The 20,207-nt window shown below is 43.4% G+C and overlaps 1 protein-coding gene across 4 annotated transcripts in view; it reads left to right on the top strand.

The window, feature by feature from the left end:
• Positions 1-6,872: 6,872 nt before the first annotated feature.
• Positions 6,873-20,207, top strand: part of CABLES1 (Cdk5 and Abl enzyme substrate 1) — an 84,408-nt gene continuing 71,073 nt past the window's right edge. For 3 of the 4 annotated variants that reach the window (XM_084849717.1, XM_084849716.1, XM_084849718.1), the window contains exon 1: positions 7,229-8,116. In XM_084849717.1, the coding sequence (XP_084705843.1) occupies positions 7,428-8,116 (689 nt within the window). In that variant the 5' untranslated portion in view covers positions 7,229-7,427. Of the gene's footprint in view, positions 8,117-20,207 lie in introns of all 4 variants that reach the window. The other variant, XM_084849715.1, reaches the window with a different exon arrangement.

Here is a 20,207-nt window from a genome sequence, read left to right as displayed (position 1 = left end):
CTTCTCCATTAGAGGCCTCCCATGGCCCAGTGGTCAGGAGGTATACATGTAGAACCCAGGAACAGAATTTGAGTTCTACTGGGGTGCCAATGATTCCACAGCAACAGTGTGAATAACACTATACACACCTCATTTGTTCCTGATGGATGTTTGTGTCTACAGTAGAGTCCTGAAGCAGGGTACATGTAAAAATCTAAGAGAGGTAATATTCACCATTCCTTTGTGTTGTGTTCTCTCTGGGTGCTAGGTGTTTATTGTTTTGGCAAAATGCCCCTTTTTTTTCACAATGGCTCAGGTGTGAAGCAGTCTTTACTCCTGGCAAGCATCCCCTCTTTCTTGGTTGACAAACAGGGCTTCCAGTAAGAATGACACCAAGGGGAAGTGCTTTGCCTCAGCTCCCAGCTGGTAAGTTCATTTGTATCTCTTAATGTTTATTTTTCTTCAATATGTTCCTTTTGGTACACTGATGCTATTGATTTTTTTCCCTTGTGTTTTCCAACATATATTGTCACTTCTTATTGCTAAGGGGCTTTTTTCCAAGCTCCAGACATCGTCTGGGAACTGAGGATATGCCCCTCCCCTTCATGTCATTCTTGCTGGAAGCCAAGAGGAAGTACTTCCCAGGAGTAAAGATTGCCCCACTCCAGAACCCCCAGAGAATTTAAATGTATGGTAAGTTCAAATTTCTCTAGATATAGGGGCAAAGTGATATGGGCTCATGGCATGTGTTGTGACATATGCAATCTGTGTTCTCTTGCTCCATTTTGAATTCAGAGCTGGTTGGAATCCTATCCTCCATTATGGCTGCAAAGTCGGAGCAAGGGCAGATGTTTCGCGGTCTCCAATGGGAACACTTCTAATGTGCATAATTCCTTTTTCAGGTGAAAGGTTATGCTTCTGAGGGCAAAATGGCCCCTGAGAAAGCATAGGATCCCGAATAACTTCCACTCCTCTGTCTTCATGCCCCATCTTAACTCTGTTTTCCTTTTTGAGATAGTGCTGTTTCACCAGCATAGAGGATACACCAGTAGCACTAGACCAGCACAGTAACTTTGTGGTAGCATATTTTGGCCTCAACTGGCACAAGGTGACAGGAGTGACTTCATCACTGCCCAGTGGACAGACATCCTGGATAGGATTGAGCTGAAAAGTGCTATATAAATACACCCACGTCGGGATTGTTCAACAGGGGTGTCCAATGTCTTTCTGCCCAAAGACCAAATTAAATGTCAGAGAAGCTCTCAGGGGCTGTATTCCAGTGGTGGATGGAGCCAAAGGCAAGATGGGGTGGAGCCAAAATAAAACAAATACCCACAAATTTTAACTTAAAGCTCTTACTGCTAGTAGCTAAACCTTAGGAGAGGCATTTTAATCTTTTAGAATGGCGAAAAAACTGCACAAAAGCTGGGAAACTACCAAGCAACCAGCAGTCAGGGGGAAAGGGGAGTGGCCATCTGAGTAAACCTGGAAGACCAGATTGGGACCCCAGGTGGGCCAGATTTGGCTTCGCAGAATCATAGAATAGTAGGGTTGGAAGGGGCCTACAAGGCCATCGAGTCCAACCCCCTGCTCAATGCAAGAATCCAAGTCAAAGCATCCCTGACAGATGGATGTCCAGCCTCATCTTGAATGCTTCCAGTGTGGGAGAGCCCACCTCCTCCCTAGGTAATTGGTTCCATTATCATATTGCTCTAACAGTCAGTAAATTTTTCCTGATGTTCAGCCAGGATCTGGCTTCCTATAACTTGAGCCCATTATTCCGTGTCCTGCACTCTGGGATGATCGAGAAGAGATCCTGGCCTTCCTCTCTGTGACAACCGTTCAAGTACTTGAAGAGCGCTGTCATATCTCCCTTCAGTCTTCTCTTCTCAAGGCTAAATATGCCCAGTTCTTTCAATCTCTCCTCATAGGCCTTTGTTTCCAGTCCCGTGATCATCTTCGTTTCCCTCCTTCTGAACCTTTTCCAGTTTGTCTGCATCCTCCTTAAAGTGCGGTGCCCAGAACTGGACACAGTATTCAAGATGAGGCCTAACCAGTGTTGAGTAGAGGGGAACTACTACTTCATGTGACCTGGAAGCTGTACAGGAAGCCAGATTCCAGCTGAACATCAGGAAAAACTTCCTGACTGTTAGAGCAATACAACAATGGAACCAATTACCTAGGGAGGTAGAGGGCTCTCCCACACTAGAGGCTTGCAGACCAGCAACAGCCCAGTTCAACAGTTCAACAGCCCAGTTCTACACACACACACAAACATGTTTCTTTCACACAAAACATGCATTTCTTTAACCTTGCATGGAAATTTTCAACCCATTCAAGAAATCAGTAAAACTTCATTGCTGCAAGATAAGAACACATGTATGTCAGATATCCAAGAGATATGACATTTCTTCTCAAGTTGGCCTTAGACATAAAGATTTTAAATACCAACCATTCCATTACAAGTTGTACATGGCTTGACTTGGTTCCATGCTTAATTTTACGTTTGCAGAGCATAATACAAGCCAAGAGAGTTTGCTGGTTTCATCCCCAGGGAAAGAAGTAATGTGAGCAGAGTTTGATGTCACTGCTTTCCTGGCAACATTCAGCTGTATACATAAATATATGGAAATAGGATATTATTATTTCAATTACTGTGTTACAGAGGAATTTTTATTCTGTACACTTTCTGTTTTCTCTAAAGTAGCCAAACTGAGAACATAAACTGTGAAATCACACTAAAAGAATGTACACATTCAAATTCTTGTAGTGCATTTTATATACAGCAAATGTTTTTGTTCAGGATTTCATCAATTACTTATGTAAGGTTTGGATGATGCAACAGGGTGCATGTGCATGGCTGCAATTCTTGCCAGGCGGATAGTAAATCACCTGGGTGTTCTCTGACAAGCCTTACTTCTAGGTTACACAGGTTATCATGAAGACATTTCTAATTGTGCACTGAAGGTGAGACATCATTTAAATTTCAGATTTTTTTTAACTTCAGTTTCAAACATAACCAAGACCATTTATTGTTAGGGAATTGCCAATCATTGTAAAGCTCAGAAAACTTGGATCTCTATGAAATTTTACATACTTCGCCAAAGCTGGGCAGAAATTGAACTGGTAAGATACTGGTCAAATTCTGGTGAACCACCTAGTATCTGCTGGTTGCTGTGATTTTAGCAAAGAATGTTGAAGTAGGGTTGACCTTGATCTGATTGAGTAAAGCACTTCTTATGTTCATAAGCAACAGTGCATAATCCAAAACACTTAACAGAGATCAGTTGTGTCTTAATTACTGAGGGATCTTCAGATTTTTAGTTTTTTTAACAAAAGATGATGCATGACTAACAGTGTAATCCTATATGTGCCTACTCAGAAGTAAGCCCATTTACTCCCAGGGTAGTGTGTACAGGATTGCATCTTAAAGTCAGTCTTCTACTCAAGCTCTATGGCAATACAAATTGGTCCAACAGAAGCCATTACCTCACCAACTTGACAATTTTCTTTCTCTTACTCATGGGATCAACACAGCAACCAAGCTACAGCTCTTGCCAAGCTACAGTATTTTCAACTAGCTAAAGGCATGATCCTATGCATGTTTAGACTGGAAAAAACTCTACAGCTCCCAGTCCTACAATGCTGCTGGCTGGTTGGGAATGCTGGGAATTGTAGGACTTTTTTCTGTCTAAATGTGCATAGAATTGCACCATAAGACATATTAGAGACTCATAATAACCTTTGTATTTCACTATTATTATCCACCAAAAAAAACTTTGAAGGGTGCTAACATGTTTCATAATCTTTATATATAGTAAGTGATATGACATATTATCTCCTTAGCTGATTGTGTTTATAGCTATCATAAAATATATATTCTCCATTTCTCTCTCTCTCTTTTACACACACACACACACACACACACACACACGTTGGACAAGTAAAATTAACAACAGGGTTCCAGTTGTCAATGCAGGAAAAATATTTTGCAAGGGTAATTCAACGTTTCCTAATCCTCTAGAACAGTTAACTGTTCTGCATTTAAGAGGAAATCACCTTCTGTCTAGTCATGTTGCTTGAGACAGTTGTGTCTCTGTTGGGCAACTGCCCAATGAGAGAATGACGCTTTCCCCATCTCAGCTTTCATAGATTACACAGGACGCTACCTTACATGGAATCAGGCCATCTAGTTTAGTATGGTCTACAGCTCTCCTGGGTTTCAGACGGGAGTCTTTCCTAGCCCTACCTGGAGATGCTAGGGACTGAACATGGCATGAGACGTTTTGGATGCAGAGCATGTGCTTGACCACTGAGCTACAGCTACCAAAGCCTGGCATCTAAGGAGTTCTTTCACTTGTGGGATCAGCAGGTTCCATGTAATGTTAAGCTGTTCTTTCCCAATCCAGTTCAATACCGTTTGTAATCAAACTGCAGACTTTCTTGCATACTAAGATTTTAGGACGTAGCTCAGTGTGTTCCTTTACTTTAGGTTCTGACATTAAATTTAGTCAATGTTCTTTAAAACGTTTTAGACATTCATATAAGCAAACAATTTCAAGGATGTCGGCTGGCCCAGAGAGGAGAATTCTCTTGCTCCTAAGGCCATGAGCATAGTAAAGCTAGCTATAGGAGAATAAAAACAGTATTGACATCTTTGTGAGAGTCAGGTTATAATGACAAATAGAATATTAAATAAATTAAATGTCGAGTTCAAAAGGGGACATGATGGTATCATAAAAAGGCTTAGAGGTGTGACAAAATAATGGCAAAGACTTATGTTTTGCATTCAGGAGGCATCACAGCTTTACATAGATACCTGCCCAAACTCAGCCAGAAACAGTTATAGCTGTGGAGTGTTGTGATGGCAACAGAAACATGTTGGAGAAGTGAGTTGTAGGGCCTGGTAATGGTGACATGTGGATGAGCAGAACATGCACATTCTTGTTAACAATGTCTTTTAGAAGCTGACAATCGTTAAGTGGGAGGTAAGAATGAGTGATTGAGGCGATATAGAATCAGTAATTGCAGGTTACTGCAATATTACCCCAAAATATTCTTTTTGTCACCCCTCTTCTTCTTTCATGCACTGACTCTGTTCTATAGTTTCGTCGTCATACAATGTAGAGAGAAAATAAGATTGGAAAGCAAAGCAGCGTACTATTCACTTTTTGTACATAGCTGATCTTCAAAGCTGTATGCTAAAATATTTTTTAAAAAAACTTGGCAAGCTCAGTTGGAATTGCCATCCTTGGCATGTTCTTCATCTTAGATATCTGGGATATATGATAATAGTGACGTATTACACTTTAGAAGGATGGAGGTAATCCACTAAAGTATATAGTCAAAAGCTGTCTGTGAGGGTGTGGGAGGCTGCAGCGAGGCAAGCAGGAATGATTGAAAAACACAGTAAGCTACCACACACATGGCAGTTTGCCTGGAGTTCTCAACAACTTCTCTCATACTGTCAGAAATGGGAGCATGCTCAGTTTGCGTGTGAGACAACTGAAACCAAGATTGTGTGTCGATGATATGGTAAGATGCACAATTCTCTTAAAAGGAAATGGATAGGCATTACATCACTTAATATTGCTGTCGAGTGTGTGGTAATTGGCTACATATTTCAAAGGCCCACAATTATAAAGGTCCCAAGAGGTATCTGCGATCATGCCTTGCTGGAATGTGTCAATAATCCCCACAGGTAACAGACTTGCATTAACTACTCTATAATGCTTTCCATCCTACAAATAATTTCTGCTTCTGACAGAATACATGAAACTGCCTTTTCCTGAGTCAGACCATCTAGCTTCTGCCATATAAAACATGCTCTCTGTTACTCTTCCACAGCATAGAGCAGCAACTGATTCAGAAGGTTTCTGATGGTACTTTCTCTCAAAACACATGTAGAGAAGTTTGGAGGAAACAGCCAAAGGTTTACATTTTCCTAGCAGCAGATCAGTAAGTTGTAAATCTCACAGACATTACTGAAAAAAGTCTTTAAAACTGTCTCCTCATTTTGTATTTCAGAATTCCATTCAGCCAGAGAGTCAGTGTGGCATAGTGATTAGAGTACCGGACTGGGACTCGGGAGACCCGGGTTTAGGTCCCACTCAGCCATGAAGCTCACTGGGTGACTTTGAGCCAGTCGTTGACTCTCAGCCTAACCTCATAGGGTTGTTGTGAGGATACAATGGAGAGAAGGACCATGTAAGCTGCCTTGGGTTCCGTGCAAGAGGAAAAAAGGCGGGATATAAATGTAATAAATAAATAAATAAATATTCTGCCATTATAAAATGTTGCATCTTTTGCCAGAAATGCCCATAAAAATGACACCTGAGCTAAGGCAAGAAATGTGGAACAGCACTCAGAAGTCTTTCTCTAAACTATTTCCAAGTATTCCTTCTGGCTCTTTTACACTCCCAGGCACCTGCAGCCCTCCTGAACCCTTAAAATATGCAGACAGAATCCTTATATTGAGATGGATCAACTTTTCAAGAATAAGGAAAACCTTCCCTAAGAGATTTAATGGAGCCCTATTCTTCTGAATAGATGACTAATACCCATCAAGTTCTAGTTGGGTGCTGATTAAATGGAACAAGAGCCTTCAAACTGAGGGATTTCAAGCAAGCCAAGGTTAGTAGCCAAATTGGGAGCTGAACATGAGTCAGTCCAGCCATCCCAGAGAGGAAAATGGACCATGCAGCATGTCCAAGTGATTTAGGCATTTTGTTGTTATGAATAAATCAAAGAGGCCTGTCAGGAATCCACGAGTGTTTACACCCCATTAACTTCTAGGAGCCTGCCTTTTTTTATGTAACCTCCTCAAGACCATGTGCTGCGCAGTGGCACAACACAGGCAGGCTCCACCTTCCCCAGTTCCCCTCCCACTAAGCACACAGGGAAAAGCAGAAGGGAAAAACAGAAAGGCTGCACGCAGGAGCGTCCCTAGACCCAGCGTCCTCCTCCTCTCTTTCTTCCTCCTCCCTCCCTCCTTCCTCTTTCTTCCTCCTCCTCTTCCTCCTCCTGGCTGGAGCTTTTGTTTTTCTTCCCAGCTCTCTTTTCCGCACGTGATTGCTGTGTTGTTGCGCCGGGCGCGCGGCTGGCGAGTGCACCTATAAATGCTAATAACTTTGGCCAAGGAGAGAAGATAGGGTGGGTGGGGAGAGAGAAAGGCAGGAGCAAGGGGAGGGGAGGGGAGGAAGGAAGGGAACGGGGGGGGGGGACAAAGTCGGGCGCGCTCTCCCTGCAGGGAGCCAAGACGAAGGAAGGAAACATGCCATGCAAGCCCCAACTCCCTTTCTCCTTCCAGCGGCAACGACGGCTCCCTCGCCTCGCAGCCCGCCGCTGACCCGCCGCCCGCCGCCCGAGCTTAGCTCGTGCCTACCGCTCGCATTATCACTGTTGCCCGCTCCGAGGGTGGGAGAGGCGGCTGCCGGGAGCGACAGACAATGGCGGCGACGGCCGCGGCGCCTGCTCCTGCTGCCGTCGCCAGCAGCAGCAGCCCTGGTAGTGCCAACAGCGGCAGCAGCACATTCCACCAGCAGCAGCTGGAGCCCTGCCTGAGGAAGCCTCCGCCGCCGCCGCGCATGGACCCCCGGCGCAGGCAGGCAGCGCTCTCTTTCCTGACCAACATCTCTCTGGACGGGCGGCCGGTGCTGCAGGACGACGAGGGCGGCGGCGAAGAGAGCGGAGGCAGCGCTGCTGCTGCAGACGCCGCGGCGAGGGCGGCTGCGGCAGCCTGCAACGGCGGCAGCGCTAGGGCTCGCTACAGCCTCCCAGGCGCTTTCCAGCCGCCCGCCCCGCACCAGCAGCGGCAGCAGCACGGGGCTTATCCTGGCGCTTGCGGCAGCAGCAGCTGCAGCGCCAGGCTCACGAGCCCCTTGGGGGCGGCGGGCGAGCAGCAGCGGGAAGACGACGTCGAGGATGAGGACGAAGATGCCTTTGCCAGCGTGCAGGCGCCGGCCGCCGCCTTCCCGGGCTCCTCCGGGACCCCCTCTGCGAGCGGCGCAAGGGGCCGCCTCAACTCTTTCACTCAGGGAATCCTGCCCGTCTCCTTCGCCAGAGCCGTCCCGCAGAACTACTGCTGCCTAGAGCAAGGCCAGGTGGGCGCCAGCGCCTTCGAGCTCCAGAGGTCCCGGTAAGTGAGGGAGGCCCGTTTCCACGTGACATCCAGAGCGGCCTTGGATTTTGGTGCTTTCGGCGCCCCTGGCCACCGAGGGACTTCATTCCTTTTTGGGGGGTGGGGGGGTGTTCCGGGGTTTATACGCCACCTCTCATCTGGAAGCCTCTAACCCCGGAGATAGGTCGTGGCGAGCGAGGGTCAATTCTGCACATGCTCAGACGCACCATGCGTCTTTATTACTTCAGCTATTCCAGGGCTGACACTGGTGTTGACATTCTGGGGCTGAGCGCAGGAAAGCATTGTTTTTTGATTAAACCCTTTTACCAACAAAGCATTCAGTGCTTAATTTATAAGAGAAAAAGTGCTAGGGCTTCAAGTTGGTTGAAGAAGTTTACTCCTAATCTCATATGTGTGTGGTGTGTGTGAGTTTTTAGCTCAGTGGTGAGGGGAAACCGCTCTTCACCTGCTCAGAGGCACTTCCGGTTGTACTGTTATTTAAGAGGTAATAAAGATTTAGCAAAAGGTTAGAGAGCTAAATTCTAGTCAAAATTCTGGGTGAAAGGATTAAGAGGGCACATACTCAAGATCATATAATAGGGATTGGAATTTACTCATTAACACACTTTACTAACGCTGCTACACTTACAGTAAGAGGTTATTCCCCCCCCCCCCGCCCATCTCAATGTATATCTGTAGGCTAAATGAGAAGTCTAATCCTCTATGTAGCCCAATCTTTTGGCACACCTATCTCTGTATAGAATCAGGCTGTTACTTATTTAGTACAGAACTAGGGGGGGAGGTACTTAGGCCAGATGAACTCAAGAGTATAAATGTGAGATGTTTATGTGAGATATGGGTATCAATTCCTGGAGGGTACAGTGTGTTACATTGTGCACCACTTCCTGGAGCCCCCATAACACAGGGAGCAGAATCTTCTATCACTTCTTTGTTCTGTATATCACCTTGCATGCTGCCAGCAGTCTATAGATGTTAAAAGGTAGGTTATAGCACTTAATTTAACTTACTCCTGGAGTTTACCTGCTCAGGGTGCCTCTGACTATCACAGTCTCTCTGACTTACTTGGGAACTAGTGTCTTACTTGGGACTTTATTTACATTGAAATGTATATCCTGACTTTAAGGCAAAAAATACTGCATATTTGATAACTTTGCTAGTGTGTTTTACATGTTGAAATTCCCTCGCATGTTTGAATGTCTAAAAACAAAAATCTCTTCAGTGGTTAGAAAAGCCTTCCCCAACTTCACCGGATACATTGGACATCTAGGTTTCTGCCATTTTTCCTAACGTGTACGAATGTTTGTGACAATCATATCTTAAGGTGTAATCTAGGATTAACGAAGGATGCTCTTTTAACCAGTACCATCTATGTGCCAGCTTTGAGTCACACTGTTATTTCACATGAGAACTCTCTCCACCTAGTGGCTTACCAAAGTCTGAACCTGAACATATTTTTGAAGTACTGTAGGAATTTTAGGTTTTGGGCACATGTTTGGACGTTGATCGAGATTTGGCAATTTTGGTATCTTTTCTAGTTTTAACTGAATTTTAGAGGGACATTTGATCTTTGCTTTTTTCTCTCCCAAGCTTTAAAAAAATGAATAACACTTCAATCCTGTGCATGCTTACCTGGAAGTAAGCCCCACTGAACTTCAAGCCAAAGACTACTGGAAGGATTGGAGACCTAATAAAATATTCAACAGGGATAACTAAGGTTCAAACTGGCCAGTTCAGAACAAGGGGTACCAATAAAATCTCTTTTGCTGTGGGTAACCCTGCTAGAAATGCAAAACCTGGCATTGGCTTAGCTTTGTTTTGGTCTGCAGGCATGAATATACATGTGCTTTTAAATAAATACTTTGGAAAATATTTGTTTTTCAGTTGGAATGAGATTTTCTTATAAACTGCTCTGCATCTGAAATGCCATTAAATGTTTTTTTAAAACACAAATGCTGTTAATGTTGAAACCAAGGTCAACCCTACCCCACCTACTTTCTCCCAGTGTTTGATGTTGCCTCTGAATGTAACACAACTCTGCAAGAAGCCATTTCTGCATCCTGAGCAGATCCTTTTCTGCTCAAGAAGTTGGTTTTTGATGGGTTATTGTTGAACCATAGGTTGTTTTGTTGTGTGAGCCTGCTGCACTAACACACCATGGTTTTTTTAACTATGACCAACCCACAAAGAAAACCCATGGTTTGTTGTTAGGTTATGAACTGTGGGTTGTTAATGGTTAACAAATCATGGTTTATTAGCACAGCTGGGTTCACACAACACAACCACCCATGGTTCAACGACAAGCCACACTCAACCCATACTCAACCTTGAGTGTGGGCTGTTGTATTGTGTGAACCCAATCACAGAACGCTTTCCATGGTACAGGAGGCCATGCTATGGTCAACCCTTGTATGGTGAAACAGGATGCAAAGAAATAACTTGGAGAACTTCATTCTCTCTCCCTCTCCTTTGCTCTTCTGGTGGCATTGATAAGCTAGCAGAGTAACGTTTAGCATACCACAGAGAGATCTGTAAATTCCTATTTGAATAGACTCCTTTTTCTAGAGGATTATAGCAAAAATAATTAGAAGCAGATGGGCATCTCTGCAGTGTACAGGTGATAAAACTAGCAGAGTAGCATCTAAAATGATATGAATCAGAAGCATTTTCTTTTGACTGATCTCTCTCAGAATCTGATATCTTAATCCCTTCATTTATTCTCTGCTGTTATGCATTACTCATGAGCTGATGTACCACTCCATCACTCCCATTCTGCTTTTCTTCCACACTGATCTCTATTTAATAGGAAGCTGCTATAGCATGTTTGTTTAAAGTGTAAAGCATTATGTTTACCTGTTTTAAAGATCAAAAAGCACTACCTTGTAGCCTAGGATTAATGAATAAATAACAGGCTTTAAGTGACAATTCTGCACAGATAGCTGGTTGTCCAAGCAATCCCTCTCTCCTAAATGTTTTGAACATTAGACTTTAACAAAAATAATTAACAGGAGAGTGAGCATTCAGCTGCTGCAGGACATTTTAGGCATTACAGATGAAATCATATGATTGTGTCTGAGCTACAATAGTAGTCTGACTGATCTAGGGGAGACGGCTAGAATGCAGGTGGAGGAAAACTGGTGCCGAGTGACCGAACATAGGTGAGAGCTCACTATTGAGCCTACTTTATGGCGGTGAGGGTGGCAAAGAGACAGTTCTTTTCCACCAGCATTGCATCTTCTCGGTGTCGTCCAGTGGAGCTTTTCCGAGTGGTTCACGGCTTGTTACATTCTGGATCAGGGAAAGAGACTGGAACCCTCGGTTGCACACTGTGACAAGTTTGTGCGGCACTTTGAAGATAAAGTCGCTCAGATTCACCATGAATTGGACACCACGATTAATGCAGTTCCATTGGTAGAGGCATTCAGAGCACCATCTGGTCAAGTTTTATTGGATGAGTTTCAGTTATTGAGGCCTGAGGATGTGGACGAGGTGCTTGGCCAAGTCCGATCGACCACTTGTGCGCTTGACCCTTGCCCTTCATGGCTTATTAAATCAAATAAGGGAGTGTCCGGCTGGGTCCAGGAGGTTGTAAATTCCTCCTTGAGAGAGGGAGCGTTGCTGGCCGCTTTAAAAGAGGCGGTAATCAGACCACTCCTGAAAAAGCCTAACCTGGACCTGGAGGATGTTAACAATTATAGGCCAGTGGCCAACATCCCCCTCTTGGGCAAGGTGCTTGAACGGGTGGTTGTGCTCCAGAGTGCTCCAGGCACTCTTGAATGAAATGGATTATGTAGATTCATTTCAATCGGGCTTCAGGCCTGGTTTTGGAATGGAAACTGCCTTGGTCACCCTGTGGGTTGACCTCTGCCGGGAGAGGGACGGGGGAGCACAACTGTGTTGATTCTCCTGGATCTCTCAGCAGCTTTTGATACCATCGACCATGGTATCCTTCTGGATAGGTTGTCTGGGTTGGGAGTTGGAGGCACTGCACTGCAGTGGTTCCGCCGTGACTTGGATGGCTGACTCCAGAAGTTGGTGCTGGGGGATTATTGCTCTGTGCCATAGCAATTATGCCATGGGGTTCCACAGGGCTCTATTTTATCCCCCATGCTGTTTAACATCTACATGAAACCTCTGACGGAGGTTATCCGGAGGTGTGGGCTGAGGTGCCATCAATATGCAGATGATACCCAGATGAAACCTCTGGGGGAGGTTATCCGGAGGTGTGGGCTGAGGTGCCATCAATACGCAGATGATACCCAGATGAAACCTCTGGGGGAGGTTATCCGGAGGTGTGGGCTGAGGTGCCATCAATATGCGGATGACACCCAGCTCTACCTCTCTTTCTCATCAAAACCAGGTGAGGCAGTGGCTGTTCTGAATCAGTGCCTGGGCACAGTAATGGACTGGATGAGAGCCAATAAACTGAAACTCAATCCAGACAAGATGGAGGTACTGCTAGTGAGTGGTTTGTTTGCACGGCTAGGTGACATTCAACCTGTTCTGGAGAGGGTTGCACTCCCCCTAAAGGATCACGCTTGTAGTTTGGGGGTGGTCTTAGATCCAGAACTGACACTTGAGGCACATGTGAACTCAGTGGCATGGAGATTTTGTATCAGCTTAGGCTGGTATACCAACCACACCCTTATCTGGACAGAGATAGCCTAGCTACAGTTATCCATAATCTGATAACTTCTTGTCTGGATTACTGCAATGCGTTATATGTGGGGCTGCCTTTGAAAAGGTCCGGAAACTTCAGCTGGTCCAAAATAAGGCAGCAAGACTGTTAACAGGGACTGGCCAATGAGCTCCTATTACGCCAGTACTTTTCCAGCTGCACTGGCTGCCAGTCCATTTCCGGGCCGGATTCACAGTGCTGGTATTAACATTCAAAGCCCTTAACAGCTTGGGGCCAGGTTATCTGAAGGATCGCCTCCTCCCATATGTGCCTGCCCGGACCTTAAGATCATCCTCAGCGGCCCTTCTCCGAGAGCCCCTGCCAAAGGAAGTGAGGCGGGTGGCTACTAGGAGGAGGGCTTTTTCTGCTGTGGCACCCCGGCTGTGGAATGAGCTCCCTAGTGAGGTTCGCCTGGCACCTACATTGTATTATTTCCGGTGCCAGGTGAAGACCTTTTTATTTTCCCAGGCATTTTAGCATTCTAGGCTTTTAGCTTTGCTGTTTTAAATTTGTATTTTAAATTACTGCACTTCTGCTAGGTTTTATTCTGGTTTTAGTCTGGTTGTATCATTATACTGTGGTTTTAATGTTTTATATATTTTATATTGTTTTATCGTGTACTCCTTGGTTTTAATTTTTGTGAACCGCCCAGAGAGTTTTGGCTATTGGGCGGTATAGAAATAAATAAATAAATAAATAAATAAATAAATCTGAGTACAGGGAATAATAAGGCAACACCATATGAGTAGGCTTCAGTTCTAATCATACATTTCCCTTGCATGAAGGCAAATGTGTATTTTTCTTTCTGTAATGTATGATTACTTGTGTAGGGATTTGTGCACATATACATCTTTATTAGGGGTTCTCTCTTTGCCGTGGTGAAGATGCATTTATTGATGAACTTCTTTAGGCAGATCTCTCAGGATGAACTTAACTGATTAACTAATAAGTAATTAAGGGTGCAGCCCTATGCATGTTTAAACAGAAAGGTTTCTACAACTCCCAGAATTCCCCAGCTGGCTGGGGAATTGTGGGAGTTGTGGGACTTTTTTTTCTGCCTAACATGCAAAGGATTGCACCTTAAAGGACAAAAGGTAGCTAGGCAAGCAGCATAGAGACAAATTTGCTCCCTGTGGTAAGATAACCAGCAGTGGGCAAAAGATAACAGCCTGCTTTTTCATATGCATGAAATGAAAGGGGTTAAAACAGAGGATAAATGAAGTTAAGAAGATGAGAAGGAAAGCTAAAACACAAATCCTGGTAGCAGAGCGAGTACTTCAATATATTACACAATAGAAGTCCATTATCTGTCACATTTGTCTTCCATCCTCCTCCACGCAAGACAATGCATGTGTTTGTATAAACTCTTTGGTTGCGTACACATCCTGGAAGAATAACATGTGACATCTGTTGTGGCAAAAAGGCGAAGGCCCAGATCTAGCTAAAGTTACTTGTGACAAAGTCCCATTGACAGCAGTCGAACTCGTTAGTCACAACTCACTCAGTTCCCTTTGGGACTTAGTCATGACTAGCTTAAACTAGATTGGTGCCAGAGTGTAACGTGACACTTTACATGTATTATTATACGCCTTCGTAGGCCACAGCCTACTTCACTTGATATATGATGTGGAGAGAATATGGAATGTGTCAGGGCCGGTGTCAAGGGTAGGCAAGGTCAGGCACCTGCCAAGGCCCCACACGCCAGCAGGGGCCCACTGACAAGAACCACCTTGACTTGCTCCTCCTCTTCACCATTGCGACCCACCTTCCACTCTGGCCCACACAACAGTGGTGGTGAAGGAAGAACAGCAGGCACTGCTGCCTACTTGCTCCCTAGCTCTCTGCCGGACAAGCAAGCAAGTGGTAGCAATGATGGGAAAGAGGATGAGGAGGAATAGCAGATAGTGACAATGGTGGTGAGAAGGTAGACTCACTGAGGGAAAGCACCCATGGGGGGCATGTTGCCTAAGGGCCCTAAAAAACCTAGAACCAGCACTGGAGGGTATAAAACACATGAGTGAATAAGTCAAATTTACAAGGTGAGAACGAAAGATAATGAGAATGCAAAAACCACATCCCAATACCTGGGAATACTAAACATGAATTTATAACCAAATAGGTTGCCCTGCGGCTGCAGAGCTGAAGGGAAGCAGACTCTGGATTCTGCCATTGGTTGGGGGGAGGTTCTATAATCTTTCCTTATGTGTTAAAGACTGCCATTTGGCTTATTAATTATTGTACATATCTTTACAATGTAAGCTGTTTACTTATAACTCTGTCAGCATGCCTTAGAGATCTTTGTTTGTCAGTTACTGACAGGGTTCACACAACATGATAACCCACACTAAGGGTTGAGCGTGGGTAGTTGTTGAACTGTGGGTTGTTGTGTTGTCTGAACCCAGCCATGCTAACAAACCATGGTTTGTTAACCATGAACAACCTATGAAGAGAACCCATAATTTGTTCTTGGGTTGTAAACTGTGGATTGTTCATGATTAAGAAGCCATAGTTGGTTATTGTGGCTGGGTTCAGACAACACAACAACCCACAGTTCAACACCAACCCACACTCAACACATACTCAACCTTGAATGGGTTATTGTGTTGTGTGAACCAAGTTACTTTGTTGGCTAAGATTTTTGTTGTCTCTGTTCCTCTCCTTTCATTAACACCTGGCATTTGCTCATGTCTTTCTAGATCAGAGGTCCCCAGCCTTTTTGGGTCAGTGGGCACGTTTGGAATTTTGAGAGGTTGTTGTGGGTGCTCTTACAAAATGGGTCCCATGGGAGGCTTGCCTATTTATAAAGTGGTAGACATGGGAGGGGGGGTTACCCATTCACAGTGGGCATAGCCAGTCACAAAACACTGATTTCCAAGAAGGCAAACTGATGAGGCCAAAAGAAAAGTAATTTGTCCAAGAACCTAAGTAAAAGGAGGAGATGGGGTCTGAGCTCCAAAACACTCTTTGGAACACAAATGAAGTTGGTGCTAGAGGGCAGCACTTCATTTTTAGCATGCCAACCTGCCAGTTAAACAAATAATAATGAAAAACAAATAAAAATCAGGAGGGGCAGGGAGCCTGGCAAGCACCAAGAGAGTTGTCTGTGGGCATAGTGAAGCCCATGGTCATCACATTGGAGATCCTTGACATAAACTAGTAGGTTTCCCACCTATTATTCGAATGGAATAATTTATTGTCAAATATCACATGAAGCCCATAATGTCCCTGTATAAGTTGCAGCCGAGCTGGCTGGGGCTGATGGGAGTTGTAGTCCAAAATAAATGGAGGGCACCAGATAGGGCAAGGCTGCATCATGGTATCATCTGACTGAAACCAAAGGCAGAGGAGAAGGCTCCTTGCTTCCACTTCCTCAGCCCTGCAAAAGTCTAGGTCCATGTGTACTTATAGGTGTGTGCACATATACACACTTCAATAGGATATGCACACCCTGTCCCTTGGACCAGTCAAATGACCAACTAAACCAGAAATGCCAAGTGAGTTGTCTTTCCTCTCTATAGCTTATTTCCTTAATTAAATTTGAATAGTATGAAACGTTTTATTCCATCCCAGTTCTGTTGATTTCAGCAACAGGCCTTGCTGCCACTTGACAATATATATATATATATATATATATATATTTTTTAGTCCATCTGTAGTTCACTGATTTTTGCTAGGAGTTGTGCCAGTGTATTTTTCAGAAGATTCACAGTCATAACTGGTTGTTATTATTACACTTCCTTTGCCATCGGGTTAACCAGTGATCTGAAGGAAATGAAAAAATAAATCTGTGATCAGCTGTACTCTTACCATTCAAGAGAGCTTTTCACCTTCACTCCCACTTATCTGTCACCTGTGCATGTGATCAAAATGGCATTAATTTTACTGGGTGAATTTCATAGGTGTCAATGACTCCCTGTTGTTTCAGCATAGTAGCACCAGTAGTTTTATATTGATAGTGACTCTGCTGTTGTGTTTACATTACTACCTCTGGTGCCATTCCATGTCCAAAGTGATATTTATTCCATACATGGCACATTTTTTGTTCAGGAATTATCTGCTAAATACTAGCTGTAGTGGTGTAGTGTGATGAATAATGCTACTACATAACCTGTTTAAATCTGGTGAGTATTCTTCCTTTGTTTGGTCTCTTTATATGCATCATTTTGGAACTGGCTGCTTTTCAAAGAAAAGAAGAGTCTGGAGAGCCACATCTAAGCTTTCTTATCTTTATTTGATCTTATTTCCCTATTTTCCATGGACTCTAATTTCCATGGCACTTTGCGTTATTTTATTTATTTGCTGCTTTGTTTTGGTAGTAGTTTAATCCTTATTAAACGTATTACTGAGTAAATTAAACTTAATAAACGTAATAGTGAGTAAATGTCGTTGAACTCAGTGGAATTGGCTTCTGAGTAAATATGCTTAGGACTGCACTATTCCTAGGGAACAAAGTTTCCAAAATTGTTGTTTTCCTTTCAAAAGCAAAATGTAAATTATTCTTTATCCTGCAGGAATCCTTCACATTTATTGCTTACAGAGAATTGGTAATGGAACAGCTTCTCCTCATAGAAAAATCCCCTGACAGAACCAGCCATGCCAGTAGAATATACTAATGATTTATTAGTTTATTTTGGCTTCTGTGCATTCTCATGTGATGCTGGCAATGCACTTCAAAGCTACAGAGTGAAATTTATAGATTGTAAATTATTCTTGAGTCTTTGTTTCCTCAGTTTCTTCTGTTTGGCCAGATAAATGATGTAGTCTGACTTTAGATTCTGGTCTTTTGACTGGTTTACTCCTTCATAGTGAACCTTGTTATTTATTTTGTTTAAATTTCCATCCCAGCATTGGATGCAACACAAAAGTGCTTATTTTACTGTATAAAATTACTATAAAAACATTACCAAATCCTAAGAAGATCCCAACTAAAATTCTCTCTGTTTCTTATTCTCGTTTCCTTAACTACATGTTTCAGTTATAGACGACAGAACAAAATTAGGCCAGAAGTTGTGACAATGAGGCCTGCAGTTTAGATGGACTGAAGATGGAGATTACAGATTGAATGGATGAATCACTGTTGGTATCACTCCTAAGATTCTGGGACAAAGAAGCAGTAGCTCACCCCCATTTCTGAAAACAAAAAGGCCGCCTGTAACTCAGATCTGTCTCTTTCCTTGAGCAAAACACACACGTTCCTGGATAGACAGAGAAAAGAAGTAAAGAGAAACATGACAGTCTTTATATTAGCAAAGATGGAGATTAATTTTAAGTGTGTGCTGTGTGAGAAGGGTTGTCACCCAATTACATAAATAACCAGCTAAGATTTTTTTTCTTAAGTTTGAATCAGTGAATCTCAGGGGTTCACAGAGTCTAGTGAGTTTGATAACCAGCCAGAATGTATGGTCCCCAGTGTGTGACATCACACACAAGGCCACAACTACCTCAGATCAGAGAAGGATGGGCTTCTGTCTGATACTTGGAAAGCAGTTAGGCTCTTTGCTGCTTTACAAGTGGCTCTGAAGATCAGCATAACTATAGAAATGAGCTTCTACAATTCCTATTTGCTGTGTTTGCCATATGAGTTGACGCTGGTGGACTGTTAAAAGTTTTTTGTGAACCATTAAATAAATCAAATCTGCATGAATTTGCATATGAATAAGAACAATAATTGTAAAGAAAGGAACATTCTTTATTTTTTTAGATGATACATGTGCATGCAGCAGTGGGCACAATCTTAGGAGAGGCATCTGAAGTGGAGAGGAGAAGGAATGCCTCTTCTAAGATGGCACCACCCACTTGCAGTTTTTGTAAGTACTTGTATTTTCATTAAATCATTTTAATACATTTTTAAAAATCAACTGCTCAATTAATTGAGAGGCTGAACTAGAAGAACCAAAGGTTTTTAATCACTTCATCGAATTGCTAACTCAGGTGGTAAATGCCAACAGAAATGAAGCCAAAACAAACCTATTGTGAAACCTGGGAGTGGTATTAAGTATTATTAGGGGAATTATGAGGTTTGCCAAAGTACTTTTTAAAAAAATCTAGCAGGCGGGGGGAATCCAGAACAGCCCAATGAAGACTGAGAGACATGAACGTTGATTTATCTGGACTTCCGGTTGGAGCCAATGTCACCCTGGCATCTGCGGAGCCTCCGCGGGATTCTATCTCAAACAGCTTTTAAAAGGTTGAAAAACCTTTTCATCTTCTTCTGGAATGAAAAGAGGAGGAAAGAGCAGCATCTGGAAGAAGTCTTGGAAGAATACCTCTCTGCGAAGCAACAAAGGGGCTGGGCTCCGGGGCTAGCCTGCCAGAGCTTAATCATTGCTCAAAGTTGTTTTGAAACAACTTTGTTTCAAAACAACTTTGGGGAGGTGGTGGGCTCTCCCACACTGGAGGCCTTCAAGACGAGGCTGGACATCCATGTGTCAGGGATGAGCCTTGTAGGCCCCTTCCAACCCCGCTATTCTATATGATTCTGTGAAACTCCTATCTAATTAGAAATCAGGGTTGACGTGCTCCAATGTAGTTTATGGATTAAGAAAAACCAACAATATTTGAGGACCTGCAAGATCTGTTTGAAGAGAAGGATGGCTACATCAAGGAGGACAAAAGGAGCAGGATCTCCACCTACCCCCCCATACCTTCCTTGGCAAATGCTCCGAGAAGCAAAAATACAGAGGAGTTACTTGTTCTGATAAAAACTTTGTCCTTGCAATTTGCTGAACAGGCTAAGAGGCTGAATACAATTCAAAATTCCATCACCACCCTGCAAGGGGCTGTGGACTTAATTAACCCGTCTTGGCAAAAAATGGAGGTAAAGGTTAATGAGCTGTAAGATCAGGTGGCAGCGAACGAGACTGCGTCACAAGTTTTTTACAACAGTTTTTCTGCCAGAATCTCCCAGCTTGAGGCTCTCACGCACAGGGCAAATGTACGTATTATTGGTATTAAAGATCTACCTACTGATGTAAATTTGTCTACTTTTGTAGATAAGCTTCTGCATGAGATATTCCCTGTGTCATCTGATTATTTACTTGATATTGAGCAGGCATTCCATGTGCCAAATGCCAAAGGGACTGGTTATACGATTAGAGTCCAATTTGCAAGAATTGCCACAAAAAAATTATATCCTGCCTCTGGCAAGAGGGGGCAGAACTCTTGTTTGGGGATCAAAACAAGAAAAAGTCATGTTATTTCCGGATTACACCAAAGAAATTGCTGATAAAAGACGGCAATTTACCAAGGCGAAAAACTTGGCAAAACAAATGAACTTAGAATATCATTTAAAATATCCTGCTACACTTTGCATTTTTTCTGAAGGTCAGATGAAGAAGTTTCTAAATCACAAAATGACAGAGGCGTGGCTAATTGTAAAAACACGTGAGACTTCTGTTCCAGCCCCATGAACTG

The sequence above is a fragment of the Heloderma suspectum genome, chromosome 4, assembly GCF_057233095.1.
Source record: "Heloderma suspectum isolate Gila_16-S chromosome 4, 16-S_ref, whole genome shotgun sequence".
Classification (NCBI taxonomy): domain Eukaryota; kingdom Metazoa; phylum Chordata; class Lepidosauria; order Squamata; family Helodermatidae; genus Heloderma; species Heloderma suspectum.
Note: the sequence above shows the minus strand (reverse complement) of the source record. Positions and strands in the feature narration are given on the sequence as shown.